Consider the following 15,055-nt stretch of genomic DNA (forward strand, 5'->3'; position numbering starts at 1 on the left):
ACAATCTCCCCCTTTGGCATTGATGGCAACACTAATTAGATATACAATTAGAATAACATAGTCATCTGCAACTTGCTTGCCAATATCACATCTCTACTGGTTCTCCTTTTGTCATCTCCCCCTTAACCAATACTTCACTCAATCTGATCTTCCAACTTCTCACATGTCTACTACATCTGATTTCTATTCTTTTCTTCTCCCACTTTGACAATAATGCAAAAGATGTAACTGCATCACTTGTCTTTAATTTTGTTGTTGCCTCTTTCATCATCTCTGCTACATAAATTAAAAAAACTATAATAGAGCATTAAATACGAACTTTACATCAGACTTGGTCCCCAAAGGAGTAGTATGTACCTTCATCAATCCTTGATGAATAATAAACATGAAATCCACAAGATTAATGGATCTCCATCATTTTAGTTCTTCTGGTGTAGGGGTCTAACCCCTATTTTACCTTTAAGAAACTCAAAGGTAGCCTTCGGTAAGGGCTTAGTAAAGATATTAGCTAACTGATCTTTACTCTTCACATATTCCATCTTCACCTCCTTTTCTTGAACTCTTTCCCTTAGAAAGTGATACCTAAATTCAATGTGCTTGGTTCTAGCATGAAGTACAAGATTTTTAGAAATGTTGATTGCACTTGTATTATCACAATAGATAGTCATCGGTTCTGACATATCTATCTTGAATCCTTCTAGCACATGTCTCATCCATATTACCTTTGTGCAATTCATGGATTCAACTACATACTCAGCTTCAGTTGTAGATTGAGAAACATAAGTTTGTTTCTTGCTCATCCATGCAACTAATCTTCCTCCAAGTAGAAAAGCTCCACCGCTTGTGCTTTTTTGATCATCCACACTACCTGCCTAGTCAACATCAGTAAATAAATTTAAAGTAAAATCACTTTTATAGGGATACCATAATCCATAGTCTAATGTCCCTTTGAGGTATCAAAAAATTCTCTTCACAGCCACCATGTGACTTTCTTTAGGCTCTTTTTGAAATCCAACCACTAATCCAATAACACATGAGCAACGTTCGGTCTGCTATGGGCAACATAGTGTAGCTTGCCAATCATAGATATGTACTCTTTTTCACTAACAACAAGGGAATCATCTTCCTTTGACAACTTGCAACCAGACACCATCAGTATCCCTACTGGTTTGCAGTCTTCCATGTCGAAAGTCTTCAACACCTCTTTGGTATACTTGGCCTAACAACTAAATATACCACCATCCAGTTGGTGAACCCGTAAGCCAATAAAGAACTTAATTTCACCGATTAGAGATATTTCAAATTCCCTCTTCATTATATCAGCAACGCCCATACACATATCATCATGGCCACCAAAAATTATGTCATCAACAAACACTTTTGCTATCAGCATCTTGTCTCAATTAGTCTTCAAATAAATTTTGTTGTGCTCACTGGTATGGTGGAATCCAATCTTGATCAAATGTGCATGTAATCTCTCATACCATGCTCTCAATGCCTGCTTAAGACCATAAAAATCTTTGTGCAATTTACACACCATGTCTTTATCATTGGTCAAGGAAAATCCATCCAACTGTTCAATGTATACTTCTTCTTCTAGAATCCCATTCAGAAAGGCTAACTTGACATCCATTTGGTAGACTTTGAATCCTTTATATGCAGCAAATGCTAGTAGCATCCTTACACCTTCTAATCTAGCAACAGGTGCAAATGTTTCACCATACTCATCTCCTTCCTCTCGAGCATACCCTTTGCAGACTAACCTTGCCTTGTTTCTTACAATCCTTCCTTCTTCATCTAATTTATTCCTAAAGACCCATTTTTTTCCAATTACATTTTTATCCTCCAGTCTAGGAACAAGTGACCATGTCTGATTCTTCTCAATTTGATCTAATTCTTGATTCATTGCCTTAACCCAATCATCATCCTTTAGTGCCTCCTATACTATTTTGGGTTCAATTGTAGATATCAAACATGAGTTCTCTCTGATCTTTCTCCTGGTTTGCACACCTACATTCTTATCACCAATTATCTGCTCTTGTGAATGATTTAATCTGACATATTTAGGTAATGCATGTGCCAGTTTTGCATCTTCTTCCTCACTGTCATCGCTTAGTGGTTGAGCACCTAGTTCTGCATTTGCCGGTTCTTCATTATTGTTTTCAGGTTCCTCATTATTATCCTTTTTCGGGTTTAGATCTACTTATACCTTTAGACTTATCAGATAAATCATCAACTTTTACATTAGCACTTTCAACAATTTTCTTAGTTCTCTTATTGTAACATTTATATGCCTTAATCTTAGAAGAGTAACCAATAAAAATTCCCTCATCATATTTTGTATCAAAATTCTCAGTGTAGTTATCTCTCTTGATAAAACATTGACTTCTAAAGATTTTAAAATAACTAACACAAGGATTTTTTCCATACAATAGCTCATAGGGTATCTTATTGTTACCTCTTTTTACTAGTACCTGATTTAAAGTGTATACAACAGTAATGACCGCTTCTCTCCAAAACATTTTGGATACATTACCATGTAATAACATGGTTCTTGCAGGTTCAACTATTGTTCTATTCATCCTTTCTGTTATGCCATTTTGTTGTGGTGTCCTTAGAGCTCACATTTGTCTCTTTATACCCTGTTCATCACAATACTTAACAAATTTATTAGATGTGAATTTACCTCCTCGGTCTGATCTTAAACACTTCAAGTTCTTACTGGTTTCCTTCTCAACCAAAGCTTTAAATGATTTAAATTTATTAAATGCTTCTGATTTCTCTCTAAAAAATGTTACCCACATCATTTTAGAATAGTCAGCGTTGAAGATCGTGAAATACCTATCACCATAATAACTCTTTGTTCTCATAGGGCCGGCCACAGAGATCAGTATGTACCAAATCTAAAACATTCTTAGAAATACCATTCTTGCTCTTGAAATAAATAGAGGGCATCTTACCGATTTGACAATCTTTGCATATCACACTATCCGGTTTGACAAGTTGGGGTAATCCTCTTACAACACTTGACTTGCTTATCTCAATCAAATTATCAAAATTAACATGACAACATCTTTTATGCCATAACCAACAGTCTTCCATTCTTGCAACCAGAAAATTATTAATATTCTATTCAAACGAAATAAGTTACCTCTAGTTTGCTTCCCGGTAGCAATGAATTCACCATTATCTCCAAGAATTCTTTAAACTCCACTCTTAAACTCAAGCAAATAACCTTTATCATTGAATTGACCAACACTTAAAAGATTATGCTTAAGGCCATCAACCCAAAATACATCATCATCATTACTCTTTTCATTTAGAAAGATTGAACCTTTACCTTTCACCATGCAAGGAGAGTTGTTCCCAAATCTAACAACACCTCCATCAAATTCATTAAGGGTTTTGAAATTACTTTTGTCTTCGGTCATGTGGTGTAAGCAGCTACTGTCTATAATCCATTCATCACTATTCTCCATATGAGATACTAGTGCCTTTTTATTAGATTGTTCCTCCGTCACAGCTACAAACATAATTTCTTCATTGTCATCTTCTTCTTCCAACTCCTCAATGCTCACACCTTCATCTGCTGCAACATAACAATGTTTCTTGTCCATTCCTTTGAATCTTCTAAACTTTTCTTTCTTATCAGTGTTAGGGCAGTTGGCAGCAATATGACCAATTTTATTACAAGAGAAACACTTCAAAGGTAGCTTTCCTTTATACTTACCAGTGGCTCTTGGAAATCTCTTTGCTAGCAATGCCTCAAGTTCCATCACTTGATCTTCAGAGTCTTCATTTCCCCGGTTGCTTCCATGACTTGTCCTACACTCATGATTTTGACATATATCTTTTCCTTTTCTAGTAGATGAACAAGTAACAGAACCTTTAAAGGAAGATTCGGTAGATTTTTGTTACACTATTGTCAAAACTATTTAACTCAAAAGTTGTAAGCTTACTAATCAATGAATCAATAGTTACCTTATCCTTTGAAATAGATCTAAGTTCTTGGATTGCTGATACTCTTATATCATATTGAGGTTGAAGAGTTCTGAGCATTTTACTTACTATTGTATCATCTTCTATTTTGCCTCAAGCACTCTTAATGCCGCCAACAACTTCTTTAATTCTTTGACCATATTGTCCAATATTCTCTCCTTCAAGCATTCTCATGTCATCGAAATTTCCTCTCAAGCTTTCCTCTTTGGCTCTTTGAACATGCTCATCTCCTCCATAGATTGTCTCTATCTTTTTCCAAACCTCACCTACAGTTTCCAATCCTTGAACATCAATATATTCTGAATCAGATAAAGTACTTACAATAGCTTCTAGGGCTTCCATGTTATCTTGTTGTTCTTTGAGTTCATCCGGTATCAAGGGAGTAGTAGTAGGAGAAACATATATTGTTTCAATTTGCTTCCAATATTATGCACCAAGACCTTTGATGTAGATCTTCATTCCATCTTTCCAGATCTTGTAGTTATCCTTGTTGAACTTGGGACCCTCTTTCTTCATCATCTTGAATTCCTCAGAAGCTTTTCCTCAAGTGGTTAGGCTTTCTACACATAGCGGACCAAAGTGCTCTGATACCAATTTTTAATCCTATGAGGACCCGGTTAATAATGAGAGGGGGGGTGAATCAGTATTAAGACCAATTCAAACTTTACCTCAAAATCAAACTTACTTCAGATCTAAGATATCTCAACTTCTATAATCAGATCTAATAACCTCTTTATTAGATTTTCTTAACACATTAATCAAATCATTTACCAATACTTTCACCACCAAAGTAATCATATAAACTTGATCAATTACTAACTCATTAACCTTATCAATAAGATCAAATAATTTCTTATCAGTACCAGTAACCTTTGATAAACTTCTGATAAAACATCATAACCGGTGTCTCAGAAATAATGCAAGAAATGAAATATAAACAAGAACATCACATGTAAAACATTCCAAACATGAACACCATAAGTTTTTGACATGGAAACCCAAATAGGGAAAAACTACGGTGGGAGTTGGCACCCACAAATATTTGTACTCTTTTGAAGTATGCCCTGTTAGGAGATTAGCCCTGTTAGGAGCTTACAATACGCTTGGTTAAGAGCAGACCTTGTTAGGAGTCACCCAGTTAGGGGATTTGCGTTGCAGCCTAGTTAGGAGCTTGATGATCTATTAGGGTCAACCTCATGAGAGGATTAAACACTCTTTTGAGAGCTGCCCTGTTAGGGGACTTAAATGTTTAAGATCTGTTAGAACCTACCCGGTCAAGGGATTTAACTTGCTACAATTGTTAGGGAACAACAGTAAGAAAATGATTTGTTTACTTGCACTTCTCTGCTTTCTTGATCAGATCCAGTTATACTCAACACTCTGCAACTCTTAGGAAGATCTCACACTACTCTTGGATGGCTTAACACATTCTCTAAGATCACTGACACAATAAACATCAACTATGTCAACATAAATAACCATCTCAACTAGGACGACTGTAAAACCTAATTATGTCATGAATTTACAATAAGATCACAAAATATCACCATAGATCGCTATCTAGATTATTATAACAAATTCCAATGAAATATCAACCATTGGTTGATCTTAACTCATCATGGAAATCTGATCTGTATCCTCAAAACACTCTACTAAGCGTTTCACTGATTCCCAAGAAAATCTTCCTTGAATCATGCTAAAATAGCTATCAAATCTTTCATGTGGATTGTGTCATATTACCAACTTCATGTAGACTCATTGTCGATCACCGTCATAACAAAAATCATTACCGGTTTGATGATTTCTTCACCGGTCCTTAAACCCTACTAAAACCTTAGCAAAACATCATCATAAATTTAAAACATGCCTTACAGTAATCATCACAAGTTTTGGTTCCAGTGAGATACACCTTTCCATGATACAAGTTCACCATCCAAATAACAAATCACCAATCATTGCCAATCGACCAATCCAATCAAAACAATTTTGCTTTACTGGTTAAAGTCCTAATTCGCAGACTTTAGCTCACTGTCGGTAAACCTTGTCTTTCAGTAAACCAAATCACTTAGATGAAAAAACAAAACATCAGGAACATTAGTAACATCAATTGCCAGCAATGACAACACAAATAACTAATCATGTCATCTATTCATAGAATCTCAATCTCTTCATCACAAATAGACTTCTATCCTTTACCGGTACAGTCATCAGACTTCAACTGCATCTCCTGATCTGCATCAATTATGTTAAATGCCAACAATACATGCATATCATATTAATCTGCATTACGTCATAACAAACACAAAAAATCCAATAATTACATAGCATATAGGCATACATTATACACATGCATCCTACATCCACAAACATGTTAGCAACAACATAAATAAAACATGTATACATACATCTCATAATCATCCATCTTGCATCACAAATAGGTCATATCATATGCATCAACACATCATCATATCATAAAATCATCACGCATAGTATAGTCAAACAATAAATCAAAGTCCATGAGAGTCAATAATAAAGTCACTATGTACATGCATACGCTGTCAAAATCGCATCTCATATATCTCAAAAATATGGAAGTGTCAAATCAGAGTACAATGATATAATCCTCAAAGGGTCAAAAAAATAATGTGTCACATACATCTAGAGCACTATCCTGTGCTCTCTGCATCACCTACCCCTATTGTTGAACCTAAGGGACCATTTAGAGGTTGTGGTTCCCTCATCCCTACAGAGGCACCTGACTGGTGGCTCTGAGTCCTTTTAGATTAGGCACTCTCTACATACGAAGGTGCCCGTTGGTCTCTAGGCATGGCCTGATAGTATAAATCCCTGTAATACTTGTACTGGCAGACTAATCTCTCTGCTTGTTGTTGTCCTACTTTGACATCAGAAAACACTTGTATGAGCCTTGTTGGATCCAAGATCCATCGCGCCACATCCCTCTCACCCCGTAGCCTCACCACATCTGCCTCTACCCTACTCAACCGACCGCGGAGTGCCTCTAGCTCATCATCCATCCTCTCCAACTTTTCTCTCATCTGTGAGATGGTATCCCCACTCTGTGCCTCCTCCAAGAGTCTCTCAGACTCATCCCTCTCATGCAGCAAATCTGAGACCTCTGTCAAGGCTATCTGTAAGCTCTCCCTCAGATCATTTGTCTCCCTGGTCAGCCAAGCCACCTTTGCCTATAAGTTGTTTGCTCTAGCCCTCTCAACTCCTAGCTCTTCCTCAAGACCCCTAGTCTTCCCCCTCACAGCATCAATCCCTTGAAACTCCTCCTCCAATCTCCACTCCCTCTCCCTCACACCATCCATCTCCCTAACCACCCTTTCGTACTATTCTTGCGAGACTCCTCCTGCCTATACTGACACTTGTCTCTATACTTGTATTTCATGAATATACATGGGCTCGAGATCCTCTTCTCCTCTTGCCTCTATGCCCACCCCACCAATATATACTATTGGTGGTTGTACATGTAATGGTACCTCTCCCTGAGGCACCCGTTGTCCTCCCCTCCCTCATCTCCTCCATCTCCCTGTTCCTCCTTGCGTCTACCTTTGTACCCCTCCTCCCCCTGTTGTTTCTTTGTCGATCGTCCCATCCTCCTCTCCTCCTACTGCCTCATCTACTGATGGTCGTATCTCATCCTCCTCCAACACACCTGGTATACTCAGTCTACCTAGCCTATGGGCCTCCCACCAACAGGCATATGCACTTGTGCAAATTGGATCCTCTCCTGCCTGCAGTCGCTCATGCCATGTGATCCTCTTGGCAGTATCCCAACTGATTTGGACCTCCAACGGTCCCACTTCCTTTCTCCAGACCCTTGCCTCCTGTGTAATCAATAGATATAGCCTCTCATGACCAACTATATCCTAAACCTTCCCAAGCTATCTCATCACCCTATGCAACGCATAGTCCTTAATCACATAGACAAATCTATAGAATAACCACCACTCTATCTGCACCCAGGCTAGTTGCCAATAACCTTGCCACTACTTGCTATCCATGTATGGGTGCCAGCAAAAAAACATCATCTCATCAAAGACAAAGATGCGCCTCCAATACCACATAGCCCCCACCCTGTGATAGTGTAGGAGCCCCCTGTACCTATCCATATAAGGGAACCATCGCCTCCTATCCTATCTCCCTATCGATCACATTACCGCGATATGCTCCCATTCCCAAATATGCAGCAGTGTAACCCCTATGTCAAGGTTCCTGTAACCCCTTTAAAGACATAGATGCATGTCGTGGTACAACTGTCTGAGCATCACTACTCCCCAACAATACTACACATAGTCCTCTACCATATAATACACGCAAAAAGCCCATCCAATAGTGAATCCATGCCCACTGAGGTCTGGCATAATCCATCCACTGATCAATCCATATGTGAATAACACCAGGCGCAGGATATGGTTGATTTGCATGGCATGTCCCAGGTGCATTTGTATCCAATCCATAGGTAGCGCGTCATACTCACACACCTGCACAAGTAATAATCACCTTCTTTGAGCCTATACTCGGGAATCATGCCTCAGATGGGGATCTTCAAGATCCTCCACACGTTTAACCATGTAATGATATCCTCCCCAGTCGATAGGTGGAAGGTGCATATCCGACTATCCTAGCACTCCACGAATGTTGTCATCATGGTAGTGTGAGCCCTAATCCTAGGCCATCTCCCAACAAACCATAGACCAACTGTGCTCAGGATCTCTCTCTCATCATCTCTCATCTATCTATACAGCCTCATGGTCGAAGGCCAGTGCTCTCATGATGTGAGCGGTCCTGCCTCCTCTTGCACCCAATCAATTCACTTCATTATCCTGCTTATACTATCCTATGCTAGCCTATCTTATCCTATTTCTATCCCATGCCATCCCAGGGGCATCTATGCACCCCCTTGACTCCTTCTTGCCCCCTTCCTATCCTTCATTTTACCCTCTCCAGCCTCCCCGGTGGAGACGTTGATCCCCTCTGACGGAGACATTGAAGTCATGGTGCAAGTGTCACGCCACAAGCAAAGATGTCGAAGCACAGTCTCTACCCCCTTTGATCCCCTTTAGCACTAATCGATGCCTACGCCTACGTTGATCATTGGCGCTTGCATTGATTTCCCCCACTTTGCCCTTTCAATGCCTAAATAGGCGTTAGTCGCCTACGAAGATGTTGAACCCCCGCAGAGATGTTGATACAGCGATCAATGTCTCTACCCTGCTAACTTTATAGCCTATTAAATAACCCTAATAAATACCCTAACCTAGTAAATCACAAAGTGGGGTCAAGGTACATATCAGTGGGCCATACTCGCTTAGTCACTCGTAGCATCTAAATCTCTCAGCGCGATGCTCGTGCATTGGAACGCGGTCCATTTCTCTCCAAGGGCTTTGTGCTCTCTAAATTCTCTAAAGGTGTATGTGACAATGACCCCTTTGTGGCTTATATAGAGCCCCCCATGGCCCCATTTTCTCGCCTCCCTTTCAATTCGCTCCTTTTCTTGACCCATCATTATTTTCTTTTTGCATCCCCCCTTTTCCTCTCTTTTTCTATCATTTTCTATATTTTTCAAGAATTTCCACAAAAAATTTTAAAATTCCCGGTTAAATTCTCGAAGGGGCATATACCACCCGTGTCTTCACGATGGGGCATGCTTTTCTTGTCTTTTACCCATTACCAATTTTGCCGTTGTGTAAAACAGGAGCAAAATGTAGATGTCTAAAATTAATTAAATTAAATATTTAATTAATTTATGCTTTCTACATAATTAATTTATTTGATTATGATCCCCTTTATTCTTCTCAGAAATAATTATTAATCCTATCACTATAGTCCAATAATTGATTTATTAAATAAATCAATTATTCCCTCTTCTTCTAAAGTCCTTAAATTAATTAATTCTTCTAAATTCCCTTTAGTTAATTAATCCAAATTAATTAACTAAATCATGTGATTCCTACAAATCACTTTCCTCTAATCCACACTTAGCCTAATTAATTCTTCTAGAAGCCCACTTAATATTATTTACCAATTTTTAAATTCCTCCTCCCATTCTCTCTCCTCTTGTCAAATCCTCCTATAAATCCTACTTGTCTTCTAATCTCTTATTAATTCCCGTAATCATCCTTTCTAATCATTTGCTAGTGGCTAATCCCCATGATTAGCCACCAAGTCAACCAATTGCCATAAATGGATTGTTTCCTCTTGTCCCCTTCACCTTCCAACCATAAATGTACCTAATTGGGTCATTTCAAGTATTTCAAAATTCCCCATTCTCCTAGGCACTCTCATCTTCCCAAGGAATTTTTAATTCCTTTTCCCATTTCCTTTCCCCATGCAATCCATTTTTGGGAATTGTTAACTCCCTTGTCCTCTCTCAAGGAATTTTAAATTCTTTTTTGTTCCCCCAAGGTACTTGAAGATCTCTTCCCCATGCACTTTGTGGAACATGGAGACAAGAAATGCCTTTATGGCAAATCTCTTGGTCTTCACACCTTTTCCTCTCAACCCATGTCCCCACCTTCCTTCAATCTCAACCATCCATTCATATCCCTTCCAATCTATTCTCCTCCCCTTCATTTCTCATCTCATATTCAAGTAATCTCATGTTGTTCATTTGTGCTTAGAGTCATTCCCTTAGCATCCTCATTATATGCAATTAACATCCTTGATCACTTAGCATCCATAGTCATCCATATTCTCCATCCATTTGAGCATTCATCATTCCATCCTCCCATCCATTTGTTGTGCATTGGAGATAAAACCACATATCAACAAGGAGCACATCCAATCAAGTGGAGAATTTGGGCGCATTCCTCTTCATCCATTGCTCAATCTAAAGGAGAAGGTAAAATAGCAAGGTATAAATGGTTTAATTTGTGTTTTGAATGTTTTATTTGAATATTAACCATTGAATCTTTCTTTTCTTGTTTTTCCCTTCTTCAACAAGATTACCTTAGGTATGAAACCCTCTCAAGAAGTTCCACTAAAAGGTGGTGATATAATGCTCATTTGGAAGTTTTGCAAGTGTTAGTGCATATAGCATAATATTGATAATAAATGAGAAACAATAATCAATCTTTTTTGGAATTGAATTAAAAATTTAATATGCTTTATGCCAATAGTCTTTAAAAATTCATTAGCTAAAAATCATTCTTGATGATTTCTAGAGATCATTGAGGGTATGAATGAGGAATAATGTCCTTATATATGTGTTCATAGCCTTCAAAAATAATAATTGGAGATAAGGTTGAAAAACAAGATCAAGTTTCAAGGTTACCAAAGACCGACAATTGAATTCCCAAATTTGGGAGGGAAGATGTTAGGACACGAGTGATGGGCACCCTAGTCTAGGCACATCTCATGCTTCAAAGGGCATGATAATCAAAAATTTGAATAAATTTTGACAAATAGGTCCCTCAATGGGAAAATTCAAAAATGTCTCAAGCATATACACTAAAATGAGTGCTAAATGTGACATGAAATTGTTATGGTCAACAATTTATGACACTACATATATCATTCAAAGACTCATCATAGTATGTCAATGCTAAAACACAATCCTAAGAGATACACATAAATACCCTTATACTACTAGCCTATGGGACACCTTAATATACCCTTATGTTATTATCCTAAACACACATAGGAGAAACACATGGGCATGTACAAAATGACATTTTTACAAGAGACTTGTGTAGGGGAGAGATCCTTTGGAAAATATGAGTTAGTTATTTAAGAGATAAAGGTTGGTTAGTGGTTGGTTATCACCAATTCACATTGTTATTATAAGTCAAAAACCCTTGGATGGGGAAATAAACTAAGTCATGGAATATCACTAATCATACATTGGGATGAATTTTTTTTCCATATAATATAATACTATTTTTTTGTTTATATTATGTTGTTTTGCAATGTATGATATAGTTAATAATATTGATAGCTGAAATAAGACCTAAGAAGTGATTTTTAGCTAATAGAATTTTGATACTAAATTGTAATAGAAGAGAACTAACAAAATGACTTGATTCACTCCTAAAGATATATTATCAATTTATAGTAATTGAAAACTTAAGATCCTTTTTAGGTTAATAAAATCTCAAGTTCAACCAAAAGTTGTCACACTTTAGAAAAGCATAATTTAGAACAAGAAATTTTAAGAACATGGTCATTAAAGCAATAAAGTAAAAAATTATTTTAATAATGCACTAAATCCTCTATGCTAAAACCTTAGATCATGTTGTAGAAGTTAATTAATTATGTAGGTGGATGAGTTAGATAGATAATACAAAGAAGATGATTATTCTTAAATATCAAATGGTTCAATAATTAGAAGTAAATTATGATTAGTAAAAATAAGACAACTATTTACCATTTTTTAATGTAAATGAGATGTAAAATATCATTCTTTATTTGACCATTACACTATTTAATGTTTCATAAAACAAAAAGAAAAACTATTCTTGAATATCAAATGATTCAATGAACGTCTAGAATTCTAAAATATACTTTATATGAACCCAAACGTGTTTTATTCTTAAAACGCACACACACAACAACAACAACAACAAAAAGAAAAAAACTCATTCATTTCTCTTGTTTTGTGTTCGATTTTCTTTCATTTTTTTTAGATCTTGTTTTCCAATGAAGAGGGGTAAGGGGAGACCTGTGGCTAATCTCCACATAAAATATAAACATGAAAAAATTCTCAAATTTGTAAAACACATCATTTTTTAGTCTAATTTTTTGTGCTTTAACAACAATGGGGAGACCAATCATGAGGATTGAGCATGTGAAAATTTCACGAAAATCTGTTGCATTTTACAAATTTTAGAAACTATACAATGGTATCTTGGAAGGGAGGTTAGGGAAAGAGGAGTGAACGGATGCTTTAGCTTGTCCTATATAATTGAATTCAGATTATTCAAACAAAAATGTTATTGAAGAATTTTTGCTTTAAAAAAAAAAAAAAAAGTTTTAAACAATGCTTTATATTCAAATTCAGACAATTTACTATTACATTGGAAGTTGTCCATAAGCATCCAGTAAAAATCAGTCCCAAAACTAAACTACAAGAAAATATTGATCCACTTCAAAAGATAAACTATTCTTAAATATCAAATGATTCAATAAACTTAAAGAATTCTAGATTTATGAACTAACAATGCCCTAATATACTTTATTTTATTTTTTTCAAAAACTCATTCATTTTTCTTTGATGGTGTTTGATTTGTATTCATGTTTTTTTATATATTGTTTTCCAATGAATAGTTGTAAAGGGACGTTAGGGGAAGAGGAGTGAATGCATGCTTTAGCTTTTCGTAGATAACCGAATCCAGATTACTCAAACAAAAAATATAAATATTGCGAGGGGAATTTTTTCTTTTATAAAAACAGAATTGAACAGTGCTTCATATTCAAATTCGGATAAGTTACTGTTACATTGGGAGTCGGTGATCTACTTCAAACGATGAAACAGAGAACCAAAAAAAAAATCCAATTTACTGAATCTATGATAAGTACATCACTAAAGATAGATCGTTCCAAAAACCATCAGAAATCCCCATTTCATAACAAAAATTTAAAATATGAAATACAGAATACAAAATCTGAACATGGCGCTTACAGAATGCAATAATAATAATACCCACATCACCGCAATTACAAAGAATGGCCTTTATTCAGGGCAAGGAAAGAAGGAAGGCCACCCCACAACAGCACAGTAATTCGAAAGCAAAAACAAATAATACCACCTCACCGACGTTACAAGCAAGCCACGATTCCCACAGACAGAACAGCCACAGCCAGAGCAACGCCATTGGACGACACAAACCGAGATCTGCACCCAGAAGTTGAAGACGCAGAGCCGTCAGATGACGGAGAAACGGTGGGCGTCACCATGGGAGCGCCGGCCTCGGGTGTGGGAGCAGCGGCGGGGGCCTTTGGGCCGAAAATGTCTGTAGGAAGAAGCACCTTGTCGACCTGATACACGGCAATGGGGTTCTGTGAATAGACGGCACCGGAAATCGCAACGTTCACAATACCCGTGGAGACATTAACGTTGTTGCCGATGGAACTGAAGTTCATCCCGAAGGGGCCTCCGTTCCCCGACGCCATGGTCCGAACGGGGTTGCTCACGGTCTGGAACTGCCCGAGTGTGTAATAGCTGGGCAATGCGTGGTATTGCAGAAGGGCCATTTTGTCCTGGTCGCTAATTGAGTTAAGAGTGCCGGGTTTCAGAGCTGCAAAAGCGGCGTCCGAGGGGGCGAAAAGGGTGATCCCCTGTTGCGAATTGTTGAGCTGAATTTGCAGCTGATTTCCCACCTGTGTGGATTTCAGCAGGCTTATGTATGTATTGAACTGACCGGCCTTTTCCAGAACGGCCGTTATGTTCAGCGTCCCGGAGCTCGGCGCCGCGGCCACCGGGGCCGCAGGCGCCGCCGCCGCCGCCGGACCCGTGGCCAGAGAGACGCCGTCGGACCGGACGGCCATGAATAGGAAGCTCGCTGCACAGAGGATTGTCAAGACTACAGAAGCCATGTTCGAATTGGGGATTTTCGTCTTCTTATTGCTCTGCAATTTCAGGATTTTGCAGGGCTGAGGATTTCTGTTTGGGTGTTTGGGCGGGTGGTGTTTTTATATGCATGTACGTGGAATTGGGGGAACAGGGGAATTAGATGGAAAGGTGGGGTGGGAGCATCAGGTGAGCTGCAAGTTGATAGGCTATCATGGAGGCTTCCTAGCGCAGGAAGCACTGAATCATCATCATCATTCTTGTTGGGGGGGGGCCTGTCATGGTGCAGAATTGGTCGGTGTGAAGTCATTTCGTGGGTTGCTTTTGATGGTTGGAATTTGTTTGACGATTACGATTGGTAGGATGGCTGATTGACAACGCGGGGGCCAGGACTTGAAATGCTAACTGAATTGAATGCGGCCATGAGAAGCATTTCAGAGAATCATTGATTTGAAGGAGGTGAGAGATGGGATTGGGAAAGTTTTATTGAAGCTTATTGAATCTGAAACAGAACACATTTTG

General features: G+C 38.1%; 1 protein-coding gene across 1 annotated transcript; it reads right to left on the reverse strand.

Moving 5' to 3' along the window:
* Positions 1–13,560: 13,560 nt before the first annotated feature.
* On the reverse strand, positions 13,561–14,634 carry LOC131068820 (fasciclin-like arabinogalactan protein 12). Its single transcript, XM_058004096.2, has one exon. It carries the CDS (start codon positions 14,557–14,559, stop codon positions 13,783–13,785), a length of 777 nt encoding a protein of 258 aa, XP_057860079.1. The 5' UTR covers positions 14,560–14,634; the 3' UTR covers positions 13,561–13,782.
* Between the last annotated feature and the right edge of the window lie 421 nt (positions 14,635–15,055).

Source organism: Cryptomeria japonica, chromosome 7 (genome assembly GCF_030272615.1).
Source record: "Cryptomeria japonica chromosome 7, Sugi_1.0, whole genome shotgun sequence".
NCBI lineage: Eukaryota > Viridiplantae > Streptophyta > Pinopsida > Cupressales > Cupressaceae > Cryptomeria > Cryptomeria japonica.